At 37.1% G+C, this 22442-nt stretch overlaps 1 protein-coding gene across 2 annotated transcripts; it reads right to left on the reverse strand.

Moving 5' to 3' along the window:
• Positions 1 to 547: 547 nt before the first annotated feature.
• Positions 548 to 22428, reverse strand: PPP2R3C (protein phosphatase 2 regulatory subunit B''gamma). 2 transcript variants are annotated; one of them, XM_025442964.3, is made up of 13 exons: positions 22231 to 22368; positions 17823 to 17950; positions 15505 to 15609; positions 14787 to 14899; positions 14051 to 14148; positions 12509 to 12579; positions 10515 to 10647; positions 10069 to 10124; positions 9916 to 9991; positions 8948 to 9084; positions 6752 to 6889; positions 4206 to 4265; positions 548 to 856 (listed from the first exon to the last, which is right to left on the reverse strand). In XM_025442964.3, the coding sequence occupies exons 1-13, from the start codon at positions 22286 to 22288 to the stop codon at positions 668 to 670; spliced, it is 1362 nt and encodes a 453-aa protein (XP_025298749.1). In that variant the 5' UTR covers positions 22289 to 22368; the 3' UTR covers positions 548 to 667. The 2 variants fall into 2 exon arrangements, with proteins under 2 accessions (XP_025298749.1, XP_025298750.1); XM_025442965.3 differs by lacking the exon at positions 6752 to 6889 and having other exon boundaries at positions 22231 to 22428.
• Between the last annotated feature and the right edge of the window lie 14 nt (positions 22429 to 22442).

Here is a 22442-nt window from a genome sequence, read left to right on the forward strand (position 1 = left end):
GAAATATCATCTTTAAACAAATCTAATCCAGGGATCCCTGGGTGGCGCAGCGGTTTGGCGCCTGCCTTTGGCCCAGGGTGCGATCCTGGAGACCCGGGATCGAATCCCACATCAGGCTCCCGGTGCATGGAGCCTGCTTCTCCCTCTGCCTGTGTCTCTGCCTCTCTCTCTCTCTCTGTGACTATCATAAATAAATAAAAAAAAAAAATTAAAAAAAAAAAAAAAAAAAAAAAAACAAATCTAATCCAGAAGTGGCTTTATTCTTACAAATGGGAAGTTTATAATCTATGATACAGATAATACTTTAGAAGACTCAAGGTTAAATGACCACATATAAACTATCCTTCAAGTATTTAAATTCTTAATGTCTAATGTCAGAAATATCCCATGAAAACTTCCTTTATTTCTAAAGATCATACACATTTGAATGGATTCTACCTTTTTGCCATATTTGAGCTAAATGGACCAAGAACTTACTACCTCCTAAAACAATATTTGGTCCTATTGCTTCCAAACTACCACAAGCAAAATTCCAATAACCAGAACATTTGCTGTGTTCTATAGGCATATGGAGTGTTTTATTTAAGCTGTTTCTAAGAATTGTGCTTAAAAGGTTTTACATGGAACATTCAAGCTTATCTTAATGAACAGTCTAGTCTTTGAGAGATCATGTATCATCAAGGTCTGTAGAGTTTTCATTGTCATTTGCAACAAGAGCTTCTCTGTTCTCGTAAGTCCAGAAGCCATTCAGATCAATTAGAATGGTGGTGACTGTGTCTCCTTGATTACTGTTGATTAAATCCTGAAGAGAGATTTTCAAAGGATCCTTTGGTTTAACCATGTCAAAGATTTCATCCTGCAAGAGAGAAAAAAAAAAAAAAACACAATGAAATCTGTTATCAGGCAGCCCAGGTGGCTCAGCGGTTTAGTGCCGCCTTCAGCCCAGGACCTGATCCTAGGGACCCGGGATCGACCCCACATCAGGCTTCCTGCATGGAGCCTGCTTCTCCCTCTGCCTGTGACTCTGCCTCTCTCTCTGTGTGTGTTTCTCATGAATAAATAAATAAAATCTTAAAAAAAAAAAAAATCTGGTATCTGACCCACTAAATTTCTACCATATAGTAATGTGAAATTCAACGCTGGCACTTGAGTTTATGTAAAATTTTTTTTGTAGTTTTTTTTCCTGCTAATTCATACACAGGCAGTCTCCTTTTCTCTATGTACAATCACAATTTTATTGGAGGATTCCTTAGGTATTTAATAGCTATCCCTCATCTAAAAAAAGAAACAATGAACTATTGGGACTTCAAGATAAGAAGCGTTTGCACAGCAAAAGAAACAGTCAACAAAACTGAAAGACAGCCTACAGAATGGGAGAAGATATTTGCAAATGACCTGTCAGATAAAGGGCTAGTATCCAAAATATATAAAGAACTTATTAAACTCAACAGCAAAGAAACCAACAATCCAATCATGAAATGGGCAAAAGACATGAACAGAAATCTCACAGAGGAAGACATAGACATGGCCAACAAGCACATGAGAAACTGCTCTGCCTGCATCACTGGCCATCAGGGAAATACAAATCAAAACCACAATGAGATACCACCTCACACCAGTGAGAATGGAGAAAATTAACAAGACAGGAAACAACAAATGTTGGAGAGGATGTGGATAAAGGGGGAACCCTCTTGCACTGTTGGTGGGAATGTGAACTGGTACAGCCACTCTGGAAAACTGTGTGGAGGTTCCTCAAAGAGTTAAAAATAGATCTGCCCTATGACCCTGCAATTGCACTGCTGGGGATTTACCCCAAAGATACAGATGCAGTGAAACGCCGGGACACCTGCACCCCGATGTTTATAGCAGCAATGTCCACAGTAGCCAAACTGTGGAAGGAGCCTTGGTGTCCATCGAAAGATGAATGGATAAAGAAGATGTGGTCTATGTATACGATGGGATATTACTCAGCCATTAGAAACGACAAATACCCACCATTTGCTTCAATGTGGATGGAACTGGAGGGTATTATGCTGAGTGAAGTAAGTCAATCGGAGAAGGACAAACATATGGTCTCATTCATTTGGGGAATATAAAAAATAGTGAAAGGGAAAGGAGAAAAAATGAGTGGGAAATATCAGAAAGGGAGACAGAATATGAGAGACTCCTAACTCTGGGAAACAAACAAGGGGTGGTGGAAAGGGAGGTGGGTGGGGGTGACTGGGCACTGAGGGGGGCACTTGATGGGATGAGCACTGGATGTTATGCTATATGTTGGCAAATTGAACTCCAATAAAAAAAAAATTAAAAAAAAAAAAAACTGAGGTTCAGAGTTTAATCCAAGCTAGCACAGCTAATTAGTGGCAAAACTAATGCACTGTTCTTTGAATATGTGTTAAGTATCTTAAAACTTTTTTATTGTCTTCTAATTGGTGGTAAAACAAGGTCTTGCTTCCAAAGCCAAGACCGTGACAAAGCTTCATTTCCAATATAGATGTCAACCTTTTATACTCTGGATCTAAAATGGGTGGTTGGTGGGGGAGGTTCAGTTTTAAAGAATTAATCATCCAGAATGACCATGAAATTATGCTAAAATTTACTGGAACGGATGGAAAAACTTCTCTACTTTGAGGTATACTGTAGGAGTATTTATAAGGAATTCGGTATATGTTTTCTAATCTTTTTGTGGTAAAATTACTCAGGATTTAGTAGCATTTAAGGAGGCAAATTATATTTTAAAAAGAACAATTTGGGGTGCCTGGGTGGCTTAGTCAGTTGGGCATCTGACTCTTGATTTCAGCTCAGGTCATGGTCTAAGTGTCATAAGACCAAGCTCTGCACTGAGCACAGAGTTTACTTGTCACTCTCCCTTCCCCTGCTTGTGTACTTTCTCTCAAAAAATAAGTAAAATCTTAAAAAAAAAAAAAAAAAAAAAAGATTAAAACAATTCAGGTAAATTAAAGGTACAAGCTTTTAGTCTTGTATGTTTATGAAACTTCCTTTTCAAGCTTAGAGGCAATTTAAAATTACTAGTTCTTAGGTTGCCTATTGCATAGCTTCAGATTTGTCTCATTTATATTAAACCATAACAGCCCTTTATCTTACACTTATTTAAAATTAGATGGGTTATTTTATTACATTATTTAACCTAAATCTGTACTGGATACTGTATGTTTTTCACAGCTAGAAGTCTGACTATTAAAATGAAGTATTAGCATGTGTTTCAAATAGTGGTAGTTTTCATATTGTAGGATTGGTATCTCCTTAATAAATAGCAAGCAAGCAAGCAAGACCTTTGAAGTAAATTTAAAAAGTACCCAAACCTAAATACAGCTGACCCTTGCAAACACAGGTCTGAAATGCATGGGTCCAATAAAACATGGATATTTTTGATAAATACAGTATACTGTAAATGCATTTTCTTATAATTTTCTTTCTCAAGCTCTATTTTTAAGAATATAGTATATAAAACATATATAAAATGTGTTGTTAACTATGTTACTGTTTATTTGAGGCTTCCAGTCAACAGCAAGCTATGAGTAACTAGTTTTTGGGAAGTTCTACATGGATTTTCAACAGCATGTGGGTGGTGGTTGCCCCTAATTCTCATGTTGTTTTAAGGGTCAAGTGTAGTTACCAAGATAAAAATGAATTTTACACTGGAATAGGCTGTCAAAGGATGCAGGCTCTACTGATTCTCTTCATTTAAAATCAAAATGAATGAATGCTTCCAATGAAAAATAGTCTGACAATGCTAAAATTATAAACTATACAAATCATTAGTCCAAGTGTGGTCAGCGTTTCTAATGATTTGAATATAGATTCAGAACAAGTAACAGCAAATACTTGATTTGGTTTAGTACTTCATATTCTAGGTTTCTTTCTTACAAAATTTCATTTAATATACATGATTCTATGGTATTGTGTATGTTATTTTTTAAAAGATTTATTTAGAGAGAGTGTGTGTGCATGTGCACATGAAAGGGAAGGGGGGAGCAGATAGAGCCTGATGCAGGCTCAATCCCAGGACCCCAAGATCATGACCTGAGCCATATCAACTGGTGCCCAAACTGGTAGGTATTATGTAAGAAAAGGTAGGGGGTGCCTGGCTGACTCAGTCGGTAGAGCATGCGGTGCCTGATCTTAGTATCGGGGGAGTCCAAAAGCCCCACCCTGGGTGTAGAGCTTAATACTTAAAAGGTAACCTTGACATCTTGAAATGAAACAGGATCTTGTCCATGGATTTTCATTAGTTCCTGTATGGCCTGTATGGGTAAAAATAAGTCTGTAAATAAAAAAATAGAACACAGCCCCCTTCCTGTCCCATGCCCCCTTTCTAGTCCCACTTCCTTTCCTATCAGACCACAAGCCTTATCACTTTGACCACTCTTGCTAATGTTCCCAGCTTCCTTGACCTTGCTTCACATCCAGTTAGCAAAACTTAAACAAAGATCAGTGTGACCATCAACCTTTCTAGATCTTTATCTTGCTATTAAGAATTCCAGAAAAAAGTATACAAGACCGCAGATTATTGCTACTATATAGGAATGGTCTCCACCCCAGATGGGTCTTTACATGGCCTAGCAATTATTTTGTTATGCCCAATTCTTGCATTTTCCAGGAATGTTGTTCATACCTTCACCATTCTTTAAGATACCCAATCTGCCACCTCTGCCTCCCACCCTATACTTTGCCTTGTAGTTGACAGAAAAAGAAGTGGAGGTAAGCCTCCCTCAGACTCTCTTTTATAACCTTTAACAAAAACAACAACAACAAAAAAACACGACACCCCCCTCACCTATCCCTCCCCCCACCAAACAACCCACTAACAGAAGAAACTACTGTGATCCAGTTGGACTAATAAGTATTTTAGGCAAGAGTCATTCACTAGAAAATGTGAAGCTTAAAATTCTTGGTAAATAGTCAAATATGTTGCAGATGCAGCTACTCTGTATGTGGTGCCACTGATATCATTGTGTGCATAGGGAATCTCTTTGAAGTAGGTGAGAATCTGAGTATATACTCACAGCTACTAGTGTAGTAGACCTAGAGATAGGATCTAGAGTGCATGAGCTGGGCCAGCCTTTATCACTGGGATACTGATGTATAAACATTCTATGAACAGCTTATGACTGCAGGACTCAGCACCAGTAAGTCCTTACCTTAATCCATACAATCAGGCCTAAATACTTTGATAAAATAAATTCATGTATAAAATATTTTGAAAACAAAATTTAATATTCTAAGATACTGTAAAGAAATCCTTATATGAGAGGATTGAGTAATTTCCAAAATATATTTTTTCTAAAACTGAATTTTCATTTAATAGGTCTGCCTAAAGTGGGACATCCATATGATGAGTTGGTATTCTGAGACTGGCCACCGATTGAATTTTTAAAAAATGTATCCTAATACTGTGATTGTAATTTATCCTAATGTTTGTAGTCATTACTACCTAGGAAATCATTTTGGAAGTTTACGGAATTTAACATGAAACTATGAATTTTATATACTATGAAACACAGAAACCAAATAGTTATTTTTAAAATATCCCAAATTTTAATTTTTAAAAATTTTTAAGGTTTTATTTATTTATTTAACAGAAAGAGAGAGTACGTGCGTGCTAGCCAGAGAGCACAAGCAGGGGAAGAGCAGAGGGAGAGGAGGAGCAGGCTCTCCACTGAGCAGGGAGTCCAATGTGGGGCTCAATGCCAGGACCCTGAGATCATGACTTGAGCCGTAGGTAGACGCTTAACCAACTGAACCACTCAGGCACCCCTAAAGCATCCCAGATTTTTAAATGGAAAAGGAAAAGCCTCTGGGGAAAAATGTTTCATGACAAAGATGTGAAAATGTCATTTTTATTGTTTAAAAAAAGCCATTTCTCCCTACTGTTGTGTTAAGCATATAAAAATCAGTCTTCTAAAAATTAGCTATAGAAATAAGATGAGAGAGTGAAATACTACCGTATAAAACTATGCCACCAGAGAAGTCACCAGATTTAGGAAATGATTTATCTTAAAAGGGCAGACATTCCTACTTTTATACTTTGTGTATCTGAATGCTTATCAGATAAGATACAGTAAAATTTCCTTCAAGACTCATCATGTTATTCACAAAATAAGCACTTTAGCAAATCTGTTTTCATGCTGAAATGCAGCATGCAATAATTTTAAAATTATTACAATAAGTAATTTTTATTTTGTAGCACAGCGTTTAATAGTACTACCAAAGTCTGCAAAACCTCTACCTTTTCTGAACTGTTTAATTGAAGCTTCTGAAGGATTTTATATACTAGTTTTGATCACAAAAGCACACTTTCTCATGTATGTCTCAGTCTCCAATGGCCAGTGCCCAACACATATTTTACACTTTTGTGTTCTACAACTAATCAAATCAACTTTTAGTCTATTTATATGTTTTAAAAATAGAAAAAAAAAAAAAGACTTGATTTTCTTCCAAAATCTGCTAGTAAATTGGGGTGCCTATGGGGCTTAGTCAGTTAATTAAGTGTCCGACTCTCGATTTCAGCTCAGGTCTCAATCTCAGGGTTAGGAGTTCAAGCCCCATGTTGGACTCCATGCTGGGCATGCATGGAGCCTCTTAAAAAAATATTAATAATAAAATCTGTTACTAAACCTTTTTATTAAATTTAAACATCACAAGTTGGATAAAATTGCTACTAAGTAGATAAATAAAAAATGTAAGATATCTTAAGGAACAATGACTCATTTACAGAAATGAGACTTACCCTAAAGAAGTAATTAAGTGAAAAGACATTCAGATATCCTTTGTTCTCAATATCAAGTAATTTGAAAATATACTGCAGAGCTGCAGGTTCTTTTCGATTTTCTAACGCAAGAACAAAGTCCAGGTAGGTCTTATAATCCTATAAAGAAAAGAATAGCCTTCTTTGGAATTAACTTTTCAAGTGAATAATGATTTGAAGCTGTATTACAATCAAAGATGGCAATTTTTAAAATATGAAATGAGATACTCATTTGTATACTTAATATTGGTTTCTAAAAATTCTACATAGCAGTTAATCTATACAGGACAGTTCTGGGGATACATTTTCTTATGAGAGAGTTGCTGTCTTAAGGAGTAACTTAATTATGCCTTTGAAATGGACAAGACAGTGACTAAGCTATTATATAATGCCACTAAATTAGTATCTTCATTTCAGTGTGGTCAGTTTGGGGGAAAAAAAGTTCATCTGGAATGAAGAGAATATTTAAATAGTTATTTTGAAATTTATTTAAACATTTTAAAATCAGATGATTTCCAGTAAGAAGCCATCTTAAGACTACCCAACCAATACTCTACAGTGAACTGAAACTTTTCTCACCCAAAAAGAGGCAAAACACAAATGAAAGCTAGAAAGACATGAAGAGAATAGCAAGTTTTCTCTACAAAAATGGGATACTGGGGATCCCTGGGTGGCGCAGCGGTTTGGCGCCTGCCTTTGGCCCAGGGCGCGATCCTGGAGACCCGGGATCGAATCCCACGTCAGGCTCCCGGTGCATGGAGCCTGCTTCTCCCTCTGCCTGTGTCTCTGCCTCTCTCTCTCTCTCTCTGTGTGACTGTCATAAATAAATAAATAAAAAAATATTTAAAAAAAAATGGGATACTCAGATGACTTTTTTTGCATAGTGAAAAGAACACTGGAGATTCCACTAAGAAAAAATTTTATATTCTTGTATTTTTTTAGGCTAACATTAAGAATTCCTTTTTGCATAAATTGCAGTATAAAGAGCTAAAGAGATAAAGGCTCATCATGGTCTAGGTCCATCCAAAGTTGTAGCTGTACAGTTGTGACTGTATTCGCCAGAAGTCATTAGCATACTACAAGTTCCTCATTGTTGACTATAGACAGCTATAGGAGTCACAAAGCAGAATTTCTGCACCTGTTCCCTCTTTTCCTATACTGCTGGCTAAAAATGGTGTTCTTTAGAAAATGGCTGTTCAAACCAAGTGATAAAACATAAAACCCCAATTCTTTTCTGACAATATGACCATTTCTTACATATCACTGGTTTGGCAATTTATCACATCTTTTTTTTTTAATATTTTATTTATTCATGAGAGAGAGAGAGAGGTAGAGGTAGAGGTAGAGGTAGAGACAGTCAGAGGGGGGGAAGCAGGCTTCATGCAGGGAGCCTGACTCGGAACTTGATCTCCTAGATCAGGCCCTGGGCTGAAGGCGGAGGTAAACTGCTGAGCCACCCAGGCTGCCTAATTTATCACATCTTTAACACGTTTTTAATAACAAGGATGGTGATTTTAAAATGCTATTTAGAATTTCCTTAACTATAGTAGCATTGTTGTGATAAAAGGACAGGTGCATGTTAATCAGCAGCTGCTAATATAACCACTTTCAGAAAGTAATACAACCTGATTCTTAGATTTAAATCACAGCATCTGTGGTCAGATAGTGTACCTATCCTGAAAACAGTCGAGGATTTGCCAACTTCAGATTTCACACACACCCCTCTTCCCCCCACAATCCATACTTCTTAGAGGAGGTGGGCAGGGGAGATGGGCTAAATGAGTGATGGGCATTAAGAAGAGTACTTGTTGGGATGAGCCCTGGGTTACAGTTGTATTAAGTGATGAATCATTAAGTTCTATACCTGAAACTAATATTATATGTTAACTAACTGGAATTTAAATAAAACTTGAAAAAAATAAATAAATAAATAAATAAAACTTGAAACATTAAAAAAAGAGATACACTGATAATGAAATGAACAAAATATACAAATTTTATATTTGTCCTGAGACTATGTTTTTAAGTAAATTTACCTTAAGATCAAGGATTCCAAAACTCACAATTTGATCAGTTCAGGCTTTTAAAGATACTGGTATAAAATCACATCAAGAAAAAAGTTTGTGGAAACTGTGGGAGCCTAAATTTTTAAAACTTAGCAGAGATTTAAACTACTACCATTTCTCCATCATAAGTGAGACACTCCTGGAAAACGCGATCTAAGAAGACGTTGGTCATGGTTGCTGTTCCATAGCGGGAGAGTTCTTCTTTACTGAGCATACCATTGTGATCCTTATCAAGATTCAAATACTGGCCTTGGGAAGAAAAATGGTAAAAAGATATTTATGACCAAAATAAAATTCTAATTAGAGGACAAATGAATAAATACAAAAAGTTCTTTTTATTGGTTAATACTTTGGTTTTCAAACTATATTAGGGTAGTGCCCTAAGATCAGTTATCCCTGTACTCTCTATCACAACACCCCTTAAGCTTTGCAAAGCCATGACCTTTGGGGCTATTTCCATCATTATTTGTTTTCAGTTTGCAACCTTTTAGTACTTTCCTAGGTTTCAAAATTAAACAGGAGTCAATAAAAAGCACTGAAATGCTGGCTCTTGAGAGATGAAGGATGCCAAGATGAGTCAGAAGGCCACCCAACATAAGAATGTAGCACTCTAATAAAATTAAAGGAAAAAGGAAACAATCCTTAGAATACCTGCCACTGTGGACACTGATAGCAGTGGCATTTTATCACAATGCAAGATAATTACATTCTGTATGTTCTATTAAAGAGTAAGAAAATGACAAGTAAATTTTAGTAATCTAAAATATTAGCTCTTGGGCAGCCCTGGTGGCTTAGTGGTTTAGCGCCGCCTTCAGCCCAGGGTGTGATCCTGGAGTCCCGGGATCGAGTCCCATGTCGGGCTCCCTGCATGGAGCCTGCTTCTCCCTTCTCCTGTCTCTCTCTCTCTCTCTGTCTCTCATGAATAAATAAAATAATAAAATAAAATAAAATATTAGCTCTTAAGGTAATTAGAATACTTTCATCCTAAGGTAAACTAGCTTATGTATAAAACTGTCCTTTGAATACTAATTAACTGAGGAATGGATCATTCAAATTTTAGAATTATGACAGGAACCATACCATATACCCTTAGGGCAGAAGGTGCAGAAAACCAATTAGTTTCTTGACTCTCCTTGGACAGTTCCTCATCCCTTAACTAAATAAACACAGAGATATAATTAGAAGACAGTAACTGTCAAGTAATATAATTAAGTATTTAAAAAACAGACTTACCTCCAATAAATCATCTAGGAAGCTGCATGCTAAAATATCTTGAATTTTAATCTTCCCTTTAAAGAAAAAACACAATTTTAAAAAAAGAGGAAAATTTTATAAAGGTACTATTTTAGAAGAGTAATCACACAATTGACATCTTAAGCCTTCATATTTTTTATCGAGAACAAGTCTCCAGTATATTACATATCAGGGATAACAAATCATATCAGAATAACTGGCTGCTTAGAACTGAAAGGATCCATTGGTTATCCAGTTCGTACATTACTTTAGAGATGAAGAAACTAAGAGGTTAGGTGACATGGCTGGTTCTAGTTGGTGCAAGTAAATCATAAAAGATCTTTACATATTAAAGACGATGTGTTAGAAAAATGACATTTTCAAGACTTTTCTCTAGTTATTGAGATTTAAATAATATCTTTTTAATATCTAAGAATTTCTTTTACCTGTTCTCAGAGGGTCTAAAAAGAAGAAGAACTTCCTAACTGCTGTACAAACATAAAAGGAGTAAAAAGACTTTTCCAGCCCATCTAATTGTGGCAAGGTAGGGATAAGTTCCAGTATGTAGTTTTCTAAGTCCTGAAAGAACAAAACAAATCAAGACATTAAAGTGTTAACTGTCTGATCTTGTTTCTTCATTAGATACTCGAATGTTGGATTTCAATCCTAAAAAGTTTCCAGTTATTAATAGTATATTAATGATAAAATCTAACTATTGTTAGTGGTAAAAACTAATATTATGTTTTACCAATTTGCTTTTTATTTCAATTTTAACATTTTTGAATGAGCAATACATTTTACATAATTCCAAATTCAAAAGGAACAAAAAAGGGGTGCCTGGGTGGCTCAGGTCGTGATCCCAGGGTTCTGGGATTGAGGCCATTATTTGGCTCCCTACTCAACAGGGAGCCTACTTCTCCCTCTTCCTCTGCCGCTCCCCCTGCTTGTGCTGTCAAATAAATAAATAAAATCTTTAAAAAAAAAAAAGGACTTCTTTTTTAAAAATAGCTATGTATTATTTCACTGTTTAGATGTACTATAATCCATTTAACTACTCTCCTATTGATGGACATTTAGGTTCTTTCTAATCTTTTGCAATTTTAAAAATAATATTATAAGGGCACCAAGATAATTTTTTATTCATAGATGTTATGAGAGAATATGGATATAATTTTTGTAAGTGATATTGCTAAATCAAAGAATGTGCCTGTTTATAATTCTGACAGGCATTGGCAAACTTCCCACCTCCCCCAAAAAGGCCACCTCCATTTTATACTCCCACCAGCAATGTGAAGGCTAAACCGACAGTTCCCAAATTGTTCCCCAGGAATGCTTCAGTAAACTCATAGGGGTGCAGCAGGATATTTAAAAAACAGTGACATCTGCCAGAGAGTACACAATATATGTTGCCATGAGCTAGAGCTATGAGCTCAAAGTAGTTCACATTTTCAACACTAATGGAGATATATGCTTTTTTTTTTTTAAGATTTATTTATTTATTCATTCAGAGAGAGTGAAGAGAGAGGCAGAGACACAGGCAGAGGGAGAAGCAGGCTCCATGCAGAAAGCCCGATGTGGGACTCGATCCTGGGTCTCTAGGATCACACCCCGGGCTGCAGGCGACGCTAAACCGCTGCGCCACTGGGGCTGCCCGAGATATATGCTTTTTGATGACATCAATCTTTGCAAAGCTAGGTTCTTGATGGTTTTGTGACAAAGCAAGTACTACACAAACGTGTGGAACAGGAAGGGAGGATGACTATTCAATCTAACTGCCAGGTTTGACTGGCCATACAGTGTGCCCCCTGGGCACAGATTCCATTAGTATTTGTAATTTAAGAATGAAGCAAAAATATTACTTACTTTCAACTTCTGTGTATTTTTCTTCAAATGGCTAATATAGTAATAATCCTAATGAATATTTACTAAATTGTTTAGAACTAACAAATGGAACTTTTAGGTATTTCTTTTGACTTAGAGCCACTATGCAAAAATTACTGAGATACTAAGGGCCCCATGAATTGAGAGTTTGGGAAATCATGGCCTATTTTATATTCCCTTATTAAGCATTATCAAACTTTCTTTGTCAGCCTGAAAAATTCCTGGCCCTAACATTTATAACACTTATGAGTAACCAATAGTTTTCCTCTGTTTCTTCAATGCTTTTTAATCCTGTTAAAACATTACATTCTTTTTTTTTCTCCTTTGAAAAGCTGTTTTTAAAAGTTGGAGGAAAAATCTAAAAAGGAATTTTTGTGGTCAATATATTTTTTTTGTGGTCAATATACATTTTAAAAGATTTTTAGTAACACATTATTTGTAAAAACAAACAAAAGCAGAGAAACAAAAACTAATAATCACCTGTAATCCCAACAGGCAGTGATAACTACTGTTAAAATTTTGGTGTCTATTGTAGTTACTAAAGTAGGCAAATACTTACAGATTCCCGAAGGTACCCTTGTCCAGCAACATCATATAAACTGAGTCCTATTCTCGTCTGATGAAGCCAAACTGATAATAAAGAAGACGCAATTTTAAGATCTGTCCTTTACCATAAAAGGAGATAAATAGCTAGATTAGTGGGACAAACTAATAACTCTACAAACATACTTCTTCACACACGTTACTTATTCAGTAACCCCAAAGTTATTTGTAACAAAATAGACCAGAGGATTAATGGCAGATATCAATAATTCTATGCTGCCTAAAGTGACAATAAAATTGATGCCCCTGAAAATATTCTTTACCCACTAAACTTGGTGTTCCACCAGAAAGGGAAAGTGAATGTAATGTTATGCCTATAAATAAAGGTGCATTTATTCTTACTCTACTGAGGTTAATTACTCTGACCAAAAATTAAAGATGGTACACATTAAGACTTCACAGATCACTATGGAACTTATAGGAATCATAACTCCAGGTTGTTTAATAAAAGCTCCTTGAATCTGATGCTACAATTCTGAGTTTGGAACTATCCTCTCAGGCAACTCAACCTGTAATACAGCTGACCCTTGAACAATACAGGTTTGAACTGTGTGGGTCAACTTATACACGTCCTCCCCCCTCCCATAAGTACAGTATGGTACTGTAAATATATTTTTTCTTCCTTATGAGTTTGTTTGTTTGTTTCTTCCTTCCTTTCTTTTTCTTTTTAAGTAATCTCAACATTCTATGTGGGGCTCAAACTCCGAGCCCCAAGATCAAGAGTTGCATGCTACATTGACTGAGTCAGCCAGGTGCTCCACCTCACAATTTTAATAACTTTCTTTTCTCTTGCTTACTTAATTGTAAGAATATAGTATATAATATGTATAACATATAAAACATGTGTTAATCAACTGTTTATGTTATTCGTAAGACTTCCAGTCAACAACAGGTTATTAAGAGTTTTGGGGGAGTCAAAACTTATACTCAGATTTTCTACTGCACAGGATGTCAGTGTCCCAACCCCTTCAAAGGTCAACTGTATATTGGTAAAATAGAATTACTAGCCAATTACATTAAAACTCTTCAGTTTTTGATATATAGCTCTTAGCTAGTATATTTAGGATACATGTTTTGGTTTTGTAATAATGGTTTAGAATAATGAACCCAAATTTATAGTAGAAAATCTCAGCTCTAGTAAGTTCTAGGACAATCAAAATAATAATAATAAAAAAATCTGGGTCAAAAGATAAATTCTACTATTCAGGGGCTCAGTCAGTTAAGTATCCAACTCCTCATTCTGACTCAGGTTATGATCTCTGGGTTGTGATATCCTTCTGGGCATGGAGCCTGCTTGGGATTCTCCCTCTGTTCCAATACCTCTCCCCATGCTGGGTCATGTGTGCTCTCTCTCAAAAAAAAAAAAAAAAAAGAAATTCTGCTATTTATTCAAACTTACTAAGAGAGTTGTTTCACATAAAAGGAATACTGTAAAAGCATGTACCAAAACTTCCTTGATTCCCAGATTAGAGTTTAAACACAATAAAAATGAAATCACCTTTTCTCATGACATAATTGAAGAACTGCATGATAGAAATTCTTCCATAAGAGTCTGTATGAAGAAGTTTAGCAAAGACTTTTGCTGTGAAAAACTGCCTAAGGAAAGGAAATAAAGATTAATCTGCCAACATAACATAAAAATGACTTCTATACTGAATTAGCAAACAAGAACATGAATTCAAACAATTAAAAATCAAAATGGGGGACGCCCGGGTGGCTCAGCGGTTGAGCGTCTACCTTTGGCTCAGGGCGAGATCCCAGTCTGGGGATCGAGTCCCACACCGGGCTCCCTATGAGGAGCCTGCTTCTCCCTCTGCCTATGTCTCTTCCTCTCTCTCTCTGTCTCTCACGAATAAATAAATAAAATTAAAAAAAAAATCAAAATGAAAAAATTCAAAGTGAGAACCACAGTTCAAAACTTAAAACATTAAGTCATACATTAAGTCATACATCTTCGAATTTTATCATCTAAAGAGCAAAAGGTTAAAAAAATCCAAAAAAGAATAAAAGCATATACTGTTGTGTAATATAAAAACATACTATATTATAAGCTATTGTTTCTTTTCATAACTTCATACCAATGTAATTTTCTTGACTAATTTTATTAAATTTCACTTATAACTCAAATGGACTCAAATTGTCAACACTGTTGACTTATATTTTCATTGACATTTATTTCATGCATTTAGAATGCTTAACATAACATACCCCTTTGTTAATTATACTATTCTTACTTGCATTTTGGTCCAGCTTTTTCACCAACCTTCAAGAAATTTTCATAATTAATCATTGCTTCCTCTCCAATCATAGGTGGTGTCTGGTGCTTATCCAGCAAAAACCATAAGTTCTTAGGAGAATTGCAAAAATGAAGATGTTACAGTTAACAAAACAAAATTTAACATTCGTAAAATGTGTTATTTCCATTAAAATGATAATATTAAATCTCTGCTATCAGACTAAGATGAATCTCATTCCCTATTATCCTTTTGATTACTAATAACATAATACAAATGGCAGGTGTTTATTGAATGACTAAAGTTTTCACATATGGTACCTTTTTAATCCATATATCTATTTGATGCAGATAAATACTGTTATCCATGTAACAGAAGAGAATGGAAGCACAGAAATGTTAAGTCCATTGCCCAAGATCACAGAGCATGGCTAGGATGTGAACCCCTGAAGTTTGAGCCTAGAGTGGTGGTTCTCGACTTTGGCACCTAGGGACTTAACAAAACAAAACAAAACAAAACAAAACAAAACACAGTATCTTTAGGAGATGGTGCACAGGCAAGCTCTGTAGATGATTTTGGTAGGAATCATTGCACAAGGGCCGGTGCATTCACCCACTCTCCAGTAGTGGCTCCATTAAGACATCCTGAGATCCTCTATGACTTTAGTACAAATAAAGAAATGGCTAACCTCCAAAGCAATCTTTAATCCTATTCTTACCTGTAATTCTTCATTATCTAACAGTTCTCTGCTTTTCCTTTGTAGAAAGACAGCTCTGGATTCCTCTCTTAATTTTTGTAGTAAGACTTCATCTTCGGCTGGCAGCTAAAAATACACTAGAGTTAATTTCTACACTTAAATTCTATACTATTATTGGATCATGTAAAATATATTCTGCCTCATAAAATAACTATATATTGCACTGCCTCAAATTACTTTTCGTATATCAGTTTTGCTTAACTTCAGGTTATCATTCATTTAAAAAGTTCATTTAACTAAAAGAAATCCACAGAGAATTCAATGATCAGCAAGGCCAGATCCCTGCCTGGAAAGAGCCCAAGTTTCACCTTACATTCTTAGAGTACTCTTTTCACTATAACCTTAGACTGACATGGAATTAAGTTAGGACTAACTGAAGATAGATGGTCTTTGCAAATATGGCTTTGAGCTTGAATGACCTTACTTCTTGGAGACAGTCAAGCCAGGGTCTATTATGTTCACCTCCTAGGCAGAGGGTCTGCCCACTGGAGTGATTTCTGTAAACAGGGCTTTAAAATGACTCATTCCAGCTTGACTTCAAATTGCTTCAAGGATTTATTTCTTCTTAGTCTATAGCTCTGTCCTATTAAATGTGACTAGCCACAGTCCAAATTGGTTCTTTCATTTCCAAAACCTAAGAAGCCATCCCTCCCATCAAAAGGAATGGAAAAGAGGAAGCATTAGGAGGTAAGGCTGGAGCTGAGACTGTGATGGTGCTCTGGTGCCTAGTCAACGAGCTAATCAGCCAAGGAGAGACGTGGTAACCAAAGATGGTAGGTGGTTTCTCCAAAGCAGTGGGAAGACAGAAGAAGAAACAGAAAGAACATCCCATAAATCCACCTCTACAGCCAGGAAATCGTGGGATCTGGAAGAGGTCACAAAGAGAAGGAAGAGACGGAAGTGGGGAAAAGGTCGGTACTGGAAGTACAGGAAAGTTGTACAGAAGTACAACTTCTGTACAGAAGTACAGAAATGTCAAGTTGTCAGTCATGTCAACATCTAAGGGCTGTTTCTGGGTTAGTAAGATACTATTTCATAATCCTGATTAAATGAGATCATGAATATAAAGTGCTCTGGAGTACACTGGCACTCAATAAATGTCAATTCCCTTCCTGCTCCCCCAAACTATTAAAAAATTTCAGTTGTTTAGTTGACTTTATAAGAAAATGTGAAACGCATAAAGCAGAAGTACATATGATATGATTCCATTGTTGTTAAATACACACATGCACAGAAGTATGGAGAAGGATTCATTTAGAAATATTTATATCTTTGTGCAATGTTATGGGAAAGTATCAGCTGTTTTTTCTCTTTTCCATGAAAACGTGGATTAGTCATATAATTCTTTTTTTCTTTTAAAGATTTTATTTTTAAGTAATCTCTACACCCAACATGGGCTTGAACTCACAACCCCAAGATCAAGTCACATGTCCTACCGACCTGGGGGCAGCTGGGTGCCCCTGGTCCTGTAATTCTTAAAAGACTGGGAAACGGTATTACAGAAAAGTTTCCAATAAAAATGGTTCATTTGGAAAAGGTTGGTACTTGAAGAAGTAAGTTATAACTATTTAGATAATTCACTTATATCAATACATTGCTCCTAAATGCAAGTAAAACAATGGTTACTTTCTTTGTAAATAATGTTATAATTGAGTTTAGAAGGTAACAAGTTTAAGAGACACTCCTCTAAAATTCCACAGTTAACTTTCCATTCTGGTCACATTTTACATAATACTAAATAGGTCTTATTCTTTTCAGTAGTCTTCAATTTCAGGTTTATGTAAGTAACTTTCTTAAGGTCTTCATGTTCTCTTTTTTTCAAAGACTTCTTTATGGTTTAATTAAAGGAAATATAATTAAGTGTAACTCTTCAAGTTTTCCATTTTAATCTATTTTTCAGTTTAAACTTCAGCAAAATGTATTACACCTTAGAACATGGGTAAAAGACAAAGTTAAAATGGTGATCAGCCAAGTAAACCTGTCTTTTGAAAAGCCTGACACAAAATCCAACAGAATACCTACTACTAATATCTTAAGAAAAATCAGGAAGGAAAGGCCTCTAACTCAAAGGGGGCCAAGTAACAACTTTGTGTTCTTACACTGATTTATATCACAACTTGAGATTTTACCAATTTCAAAACGATAAGATCAACTACAATGAAATATATAAAATTTAAATTATAATCCTCTATTTATTTATATAAAAAGATTCTGATCCCATTTTAAAAGTTACATTTCAGTTATAAACTCTGTGAGACATTTGCTTAGATACCACTTACCCTATAATAAAACCGGGGAATGGTCTTATAGAATTCATTTGTGTTTTTTCTATCTCCTTTCCATTCTGAGTAGTATTTGGTAAACAAATCCATTTCTTCATCTTTTAATTCTTGTTCACTTTTTTTTCCTGGTAACAAAACAAGTTAAAGGGGGAAAAGCATTTTTAAAATCATTATTTTTATTTAGCTTTTTATAGAGAGCAGGGAGGAAGAAAAGCAAAGAGAGAACCTTAAGCAGTCTCCACACCCAGTGCGGAGCCCAATGTGGGCTCCATCTCAAGACCCTGAGATCATGACCTGAACTGAAATCAGGAGTTGGACACCCAACTAAGTGAGCCACCCAGGCGTTCCTTAAAATCAGTATTTTTTTACTATCATGTAATTAAGGTGCAAAAAAGACGTTCAAAATTGTCTTTATACACTGAACATCTATCTTTAAACACCAAGAATCACAAACCTCCCCTGCATCTTCAACCACATCTTAGTTGCTCCCTCCACTTCTTTTTATCTCTATACTTGTCTCTTCCTCAAGTCACTACCTCTCTTACAGACCTCTGGCACATTCATGATTATTCCATCAAAATACTACTAAGTACCTACTATGTATAGAACACTCCTAGGTACTGGGGCTAGCGTGACGAGAAAACAGACATAGGCCTTGACCTCATGAAGTTTCAGCCTTGCAATCACTGTTCCTCTACCTTCCATCTGAAGCATACACCTCAGGATGCTCTTACCCTCCAGCTGGCCTGCTGCTGGCCTACAGCTGTCTCATTTAGTCAGTCCAGTGCACTGGCACACAGTGTTCTTCACCTCAAGGTCCTGCACTCGTCAAGAAAGGATAAACATTTGTGAATAACTGATACCTCAACTCTGAAGAGGGGTCACCTCTGTCACTTGGTTCCATGGCAAGACCACAGGTCTTATCTGCTCCTAAATATACTGAACTTAAATAAAATCTTTTTTTTTTTTTTAAGATTTTATTTATTCATGAGAGACACACAGAAAGAGAGAGGCAGAGACCCAGGCAGAGGGAGAAGCAGGCTCCCTGCAGGGAGCCTGACGTGGGACTTGATCCCGGGTCTCCAGGATCAGGCCCTGGGCTGAAGGGGGCGCTAAACCACTGACCCACCCAGGCTGTCCTGAACTTAAATAAAATCTTAAACTCAAATATACTCAGATAATTCTTTTCCCTGGCAATTCAAAACTTGTCATAATAGCTGCACTTCAGCCTCATTGCAATCTTCAATTCTATGACCTATTTTCTTAATAGTTTATTTTCCACTTCCTGGTCTCACTTCCTTCCAACATGCTTATAGCTGTTGCCCTAAACCTCTATTATGCCCACATTTCTGCCACAGTGCCATGTTAATTTTTAACCTTAGGCTGCACTGTTGATTCATTTTCTGGCCATTCCCTTTTTGTTAATCTTTCTTCCTCATTTCAACTTTTGTAGTTTGACTTCTAAGTCCCAAATATATGTCACTACCCCAAACATTGCTTTTTTTTTTTTTTTAATTATTTTTAAAGATTTTATTCACAAGAGACACAGAGAGAGGCAGGCAGAGGGAGAAGCAGGCTCCCTGCGGGGAGCCTGCTGTGGGACTTAATCTCAGGACCCCAGGATCATGACCTGAGCCAAAGGCAGATGCTCAACCACTGAGCCACCCAGGTGCCCCTAGACATTGCTCTTGAACTCTAAACTCATACATTCAAAACAAAAATATTTTCATCCTCACACTCCAACACATCTAACATACATTGCTCACCTTACTACTCTTCTTCTAATTTCGTATTTCTATCCCCAGTTAATTGTATTTATCCAGTCACCCAAGCCCAAATCCCAAGAGCAGTTTTCATGATTTCACTCTTTTCCATCCAACATATTCTAGGGACACACATGTATATGCATGAGTGGATGTGTGCACGTGTCCATACTTACATACAGCTTTCAACAGTGTCAGGGAAAGCCTCACTGAGATGTAGTGGGGCAAAAAAACCGAAGAAGGTAAGGAAGCAGGTGATCCAGGTAAATGGAGAAGTGCATACGTACCAGGCAAGGAAATAGCCAGTGCCAGGATCCTAAGATAGGAGTGTGCCTGGTGTATCCAAGGAAGAAGAAGGCAGCCAGTGTGGCTACAGCAGAATGAGACAGAAGAAAGAGTAGATGAGGGAAGGCAGATAACAGGAGTAAACGTCACTAAGTCATTATAAAGACAGTGGCTTAAAAAAAAAAAAATAAAGACAGTGGCTTTTATTCTGGTGAGGGAGAGAGCAACCAGAAGCAATTTGAAGGCTAAGGCAGTGATCCAGGTGACAGATGGTGGTGGCCTGGACCAGGGTGACTGCAATGAAGTGGTTTGGGAGTAAATACTCTGGTTATATTTTCTTTTAAGTCTCAGGATTTGCAGACACACAGGATGTGGGTATCAGAGAAAAAGAGCAGTTGAGATCTCCAAAGGTTTTGACCTGAGCATATGGGGAAAGCTATGTGTGAGCAAGTTAAAAAGGAGAGCAGGAGTTCAGTTTTGGACAAGTTAAGATTAAGATACCTATTAGAACCAAGTGGCCATGTCAAGTAGGCAATTACGATATATGAATCTGGCATTTGGAAAACAGACAAAAATTTAGGAGACAAAAATAAATATACGGTATTTAAAGCTGTAAGAATGGCTAATTTCACCATGAAGGTGAGTGTAGATAGCTCTTGGGCACTTCAATGCTAAGCTGTTGGGGAGAAGAAAACACAAAGACTGAGAAGAGATGGCTGGCTGGTGGGGTAGGAAGAAAACTAAAGGAGTTAAGTCTCCCAGAAACCAAGAGAGGAAAGGATGTTTAGGAGGAGAGTGAACTACTCAATCCCTGGCAGGGACTGCTGGCTGGTCAAGTAAAGTGAGGACTAAACACCGACCACTGGAACAACAATGGAGATCACTGATGATCCTGACAAAAACAGCACAGATTTAAGCAACAATCCTTTTAACAAAGCATTGGTGTAAGGCGGGGAGCAGGGAAATGAGGCAGAGCTAGAGGCCGAAATAAAGACAAGAAAGTTTCTTTAAGGTGAGAGAAATACCACCATATTCATACACTAACAGGGCTGACTGGGGAAGAAAAATTGATGCAGGAGAGAGGGGACAACTGTAGGAGTATATCTTCAAGTAGGCAAAAAGAGGATCTAGCATACCAATGAAGGAAAAGCCTTAAATACACATTGTACAACCTAAATGATTTACTTACTATTTTATCTCTCCCAACACCAAAGCTTAAGTTCCACAAGGACTTTTGTCTGTTTTGTTTACTGCTATAGCCTAAAAAAGTGCTTGGCATATAACAGGCACAAACATGCAGAGGATTTAAGAGTGAAGAAGAGGAGAGAGTACAAATACACGTGACTTTTTGGATAAGTTTTCCTATAAGGAGTGCAGAAAAATGCAGCAAAAACTGGAGATGTGAAATGAAATGATTTTTTTTTTACATGGAATTATTATAGTTTGTCAGAGCTGATGGAAATGATCCAGTACAGGAGGAAGATTTGATGATACATAAAAGATAACAGTGAAGTCACTGGATAAAAGAAAGGGAACAGTATCTAGTGTTGGAGTGGAGGAATTGTCTCAAACAGGAGTGTGGAAAAGGCAGAGTTTACAGGCATCTATGGTGGTGAAAGGGCTGACAGAAATGGTTACGTGGAACAGGTGAGGGTTTTCTTTGCTTCGACTTTCTCAAATACATACACAAGTTCATCAACTGAAAACAAGGAGCAGGTAGGACATACCGAAGAACTGGAGGTCTGGAAGATGAGAACTGCCTCAGAGTAGAGGAGAATGAATAGGGAAATGTGGAATATGTGTCAATAAAGAACTGAAACACTTATCTGGTTAGTGGACATGAATTCAAAGTGAGGCAACTTTCCATGGTTCCGTTTTTCTCCAGCCACTTTTGGCTGTCCCAAGGGCACGTGTGGAATGAGAAAGATAGTTTTAACCCGGCTGGTTAACAAGCCAGTGTGAAGGAGAAGGAAAAGAATAAGGAAAAATAAATTATGGAATCTAAAATGGGTAAGGGAAGTGAAAAAAAAGTGTGAGAGTAAAAAGGCGTAAGACCAATGGATTATAGGTTGTAGTAGGATTGAAGAGTTGTTGGAAGCAGGCTTCTCAATTATTCCTCAAAAGCCGAAGTCAAAGCCACGTGAGCGAGTGGTATGATAGCTCTTCTTCATTCCGGAATCCTTCTCCCGGTAAGGCTGGGTCAAACCTCTCCGTGCCCCTTAGCCACGTCCCATCTGCCTTTGTCAAGGAAGCTTTCACAGAAGCGTAAAGTGGGGCTCCCAGTAGCTTCTCCTCCCGGATCTCCCTCAGGAGTTTACGGCCGGCCTATCTCCCAGAGCAGCCCCTCTCAAACTCACTGTTTGTACGGGTGTTGGGCATCGCTAACCGCCGGCGAAGAATCTCTTTCCAGTCCATGGCTGACTCCCGCGCAGCAGCTCCTGCATTTGCTGTTTACTAACCGCTCCACCCCCTACTAGCTCAGACAGCAATCACTGCCCAGCCCCGTAAAGGTCAGGAACGCTCAACCGCCATCTTGGACATGGGCGGAAGTCGGCTACGAGGCAAGAAC

Source organism: Canis lupus, chromosome 8 (genome assembly GCF_003254725.2).
Source record: "Canis lupus dingo isolate Sandy chromosome 8, ASM325472v2, whole genome shotgun sequence".
Classification (NCBI taxonomy): domain Eukaryota; kingdom Metazoa; phylum Chordata; class Mammalia; order Carnivora; family Canidae; genus Canis; species Canis lupus.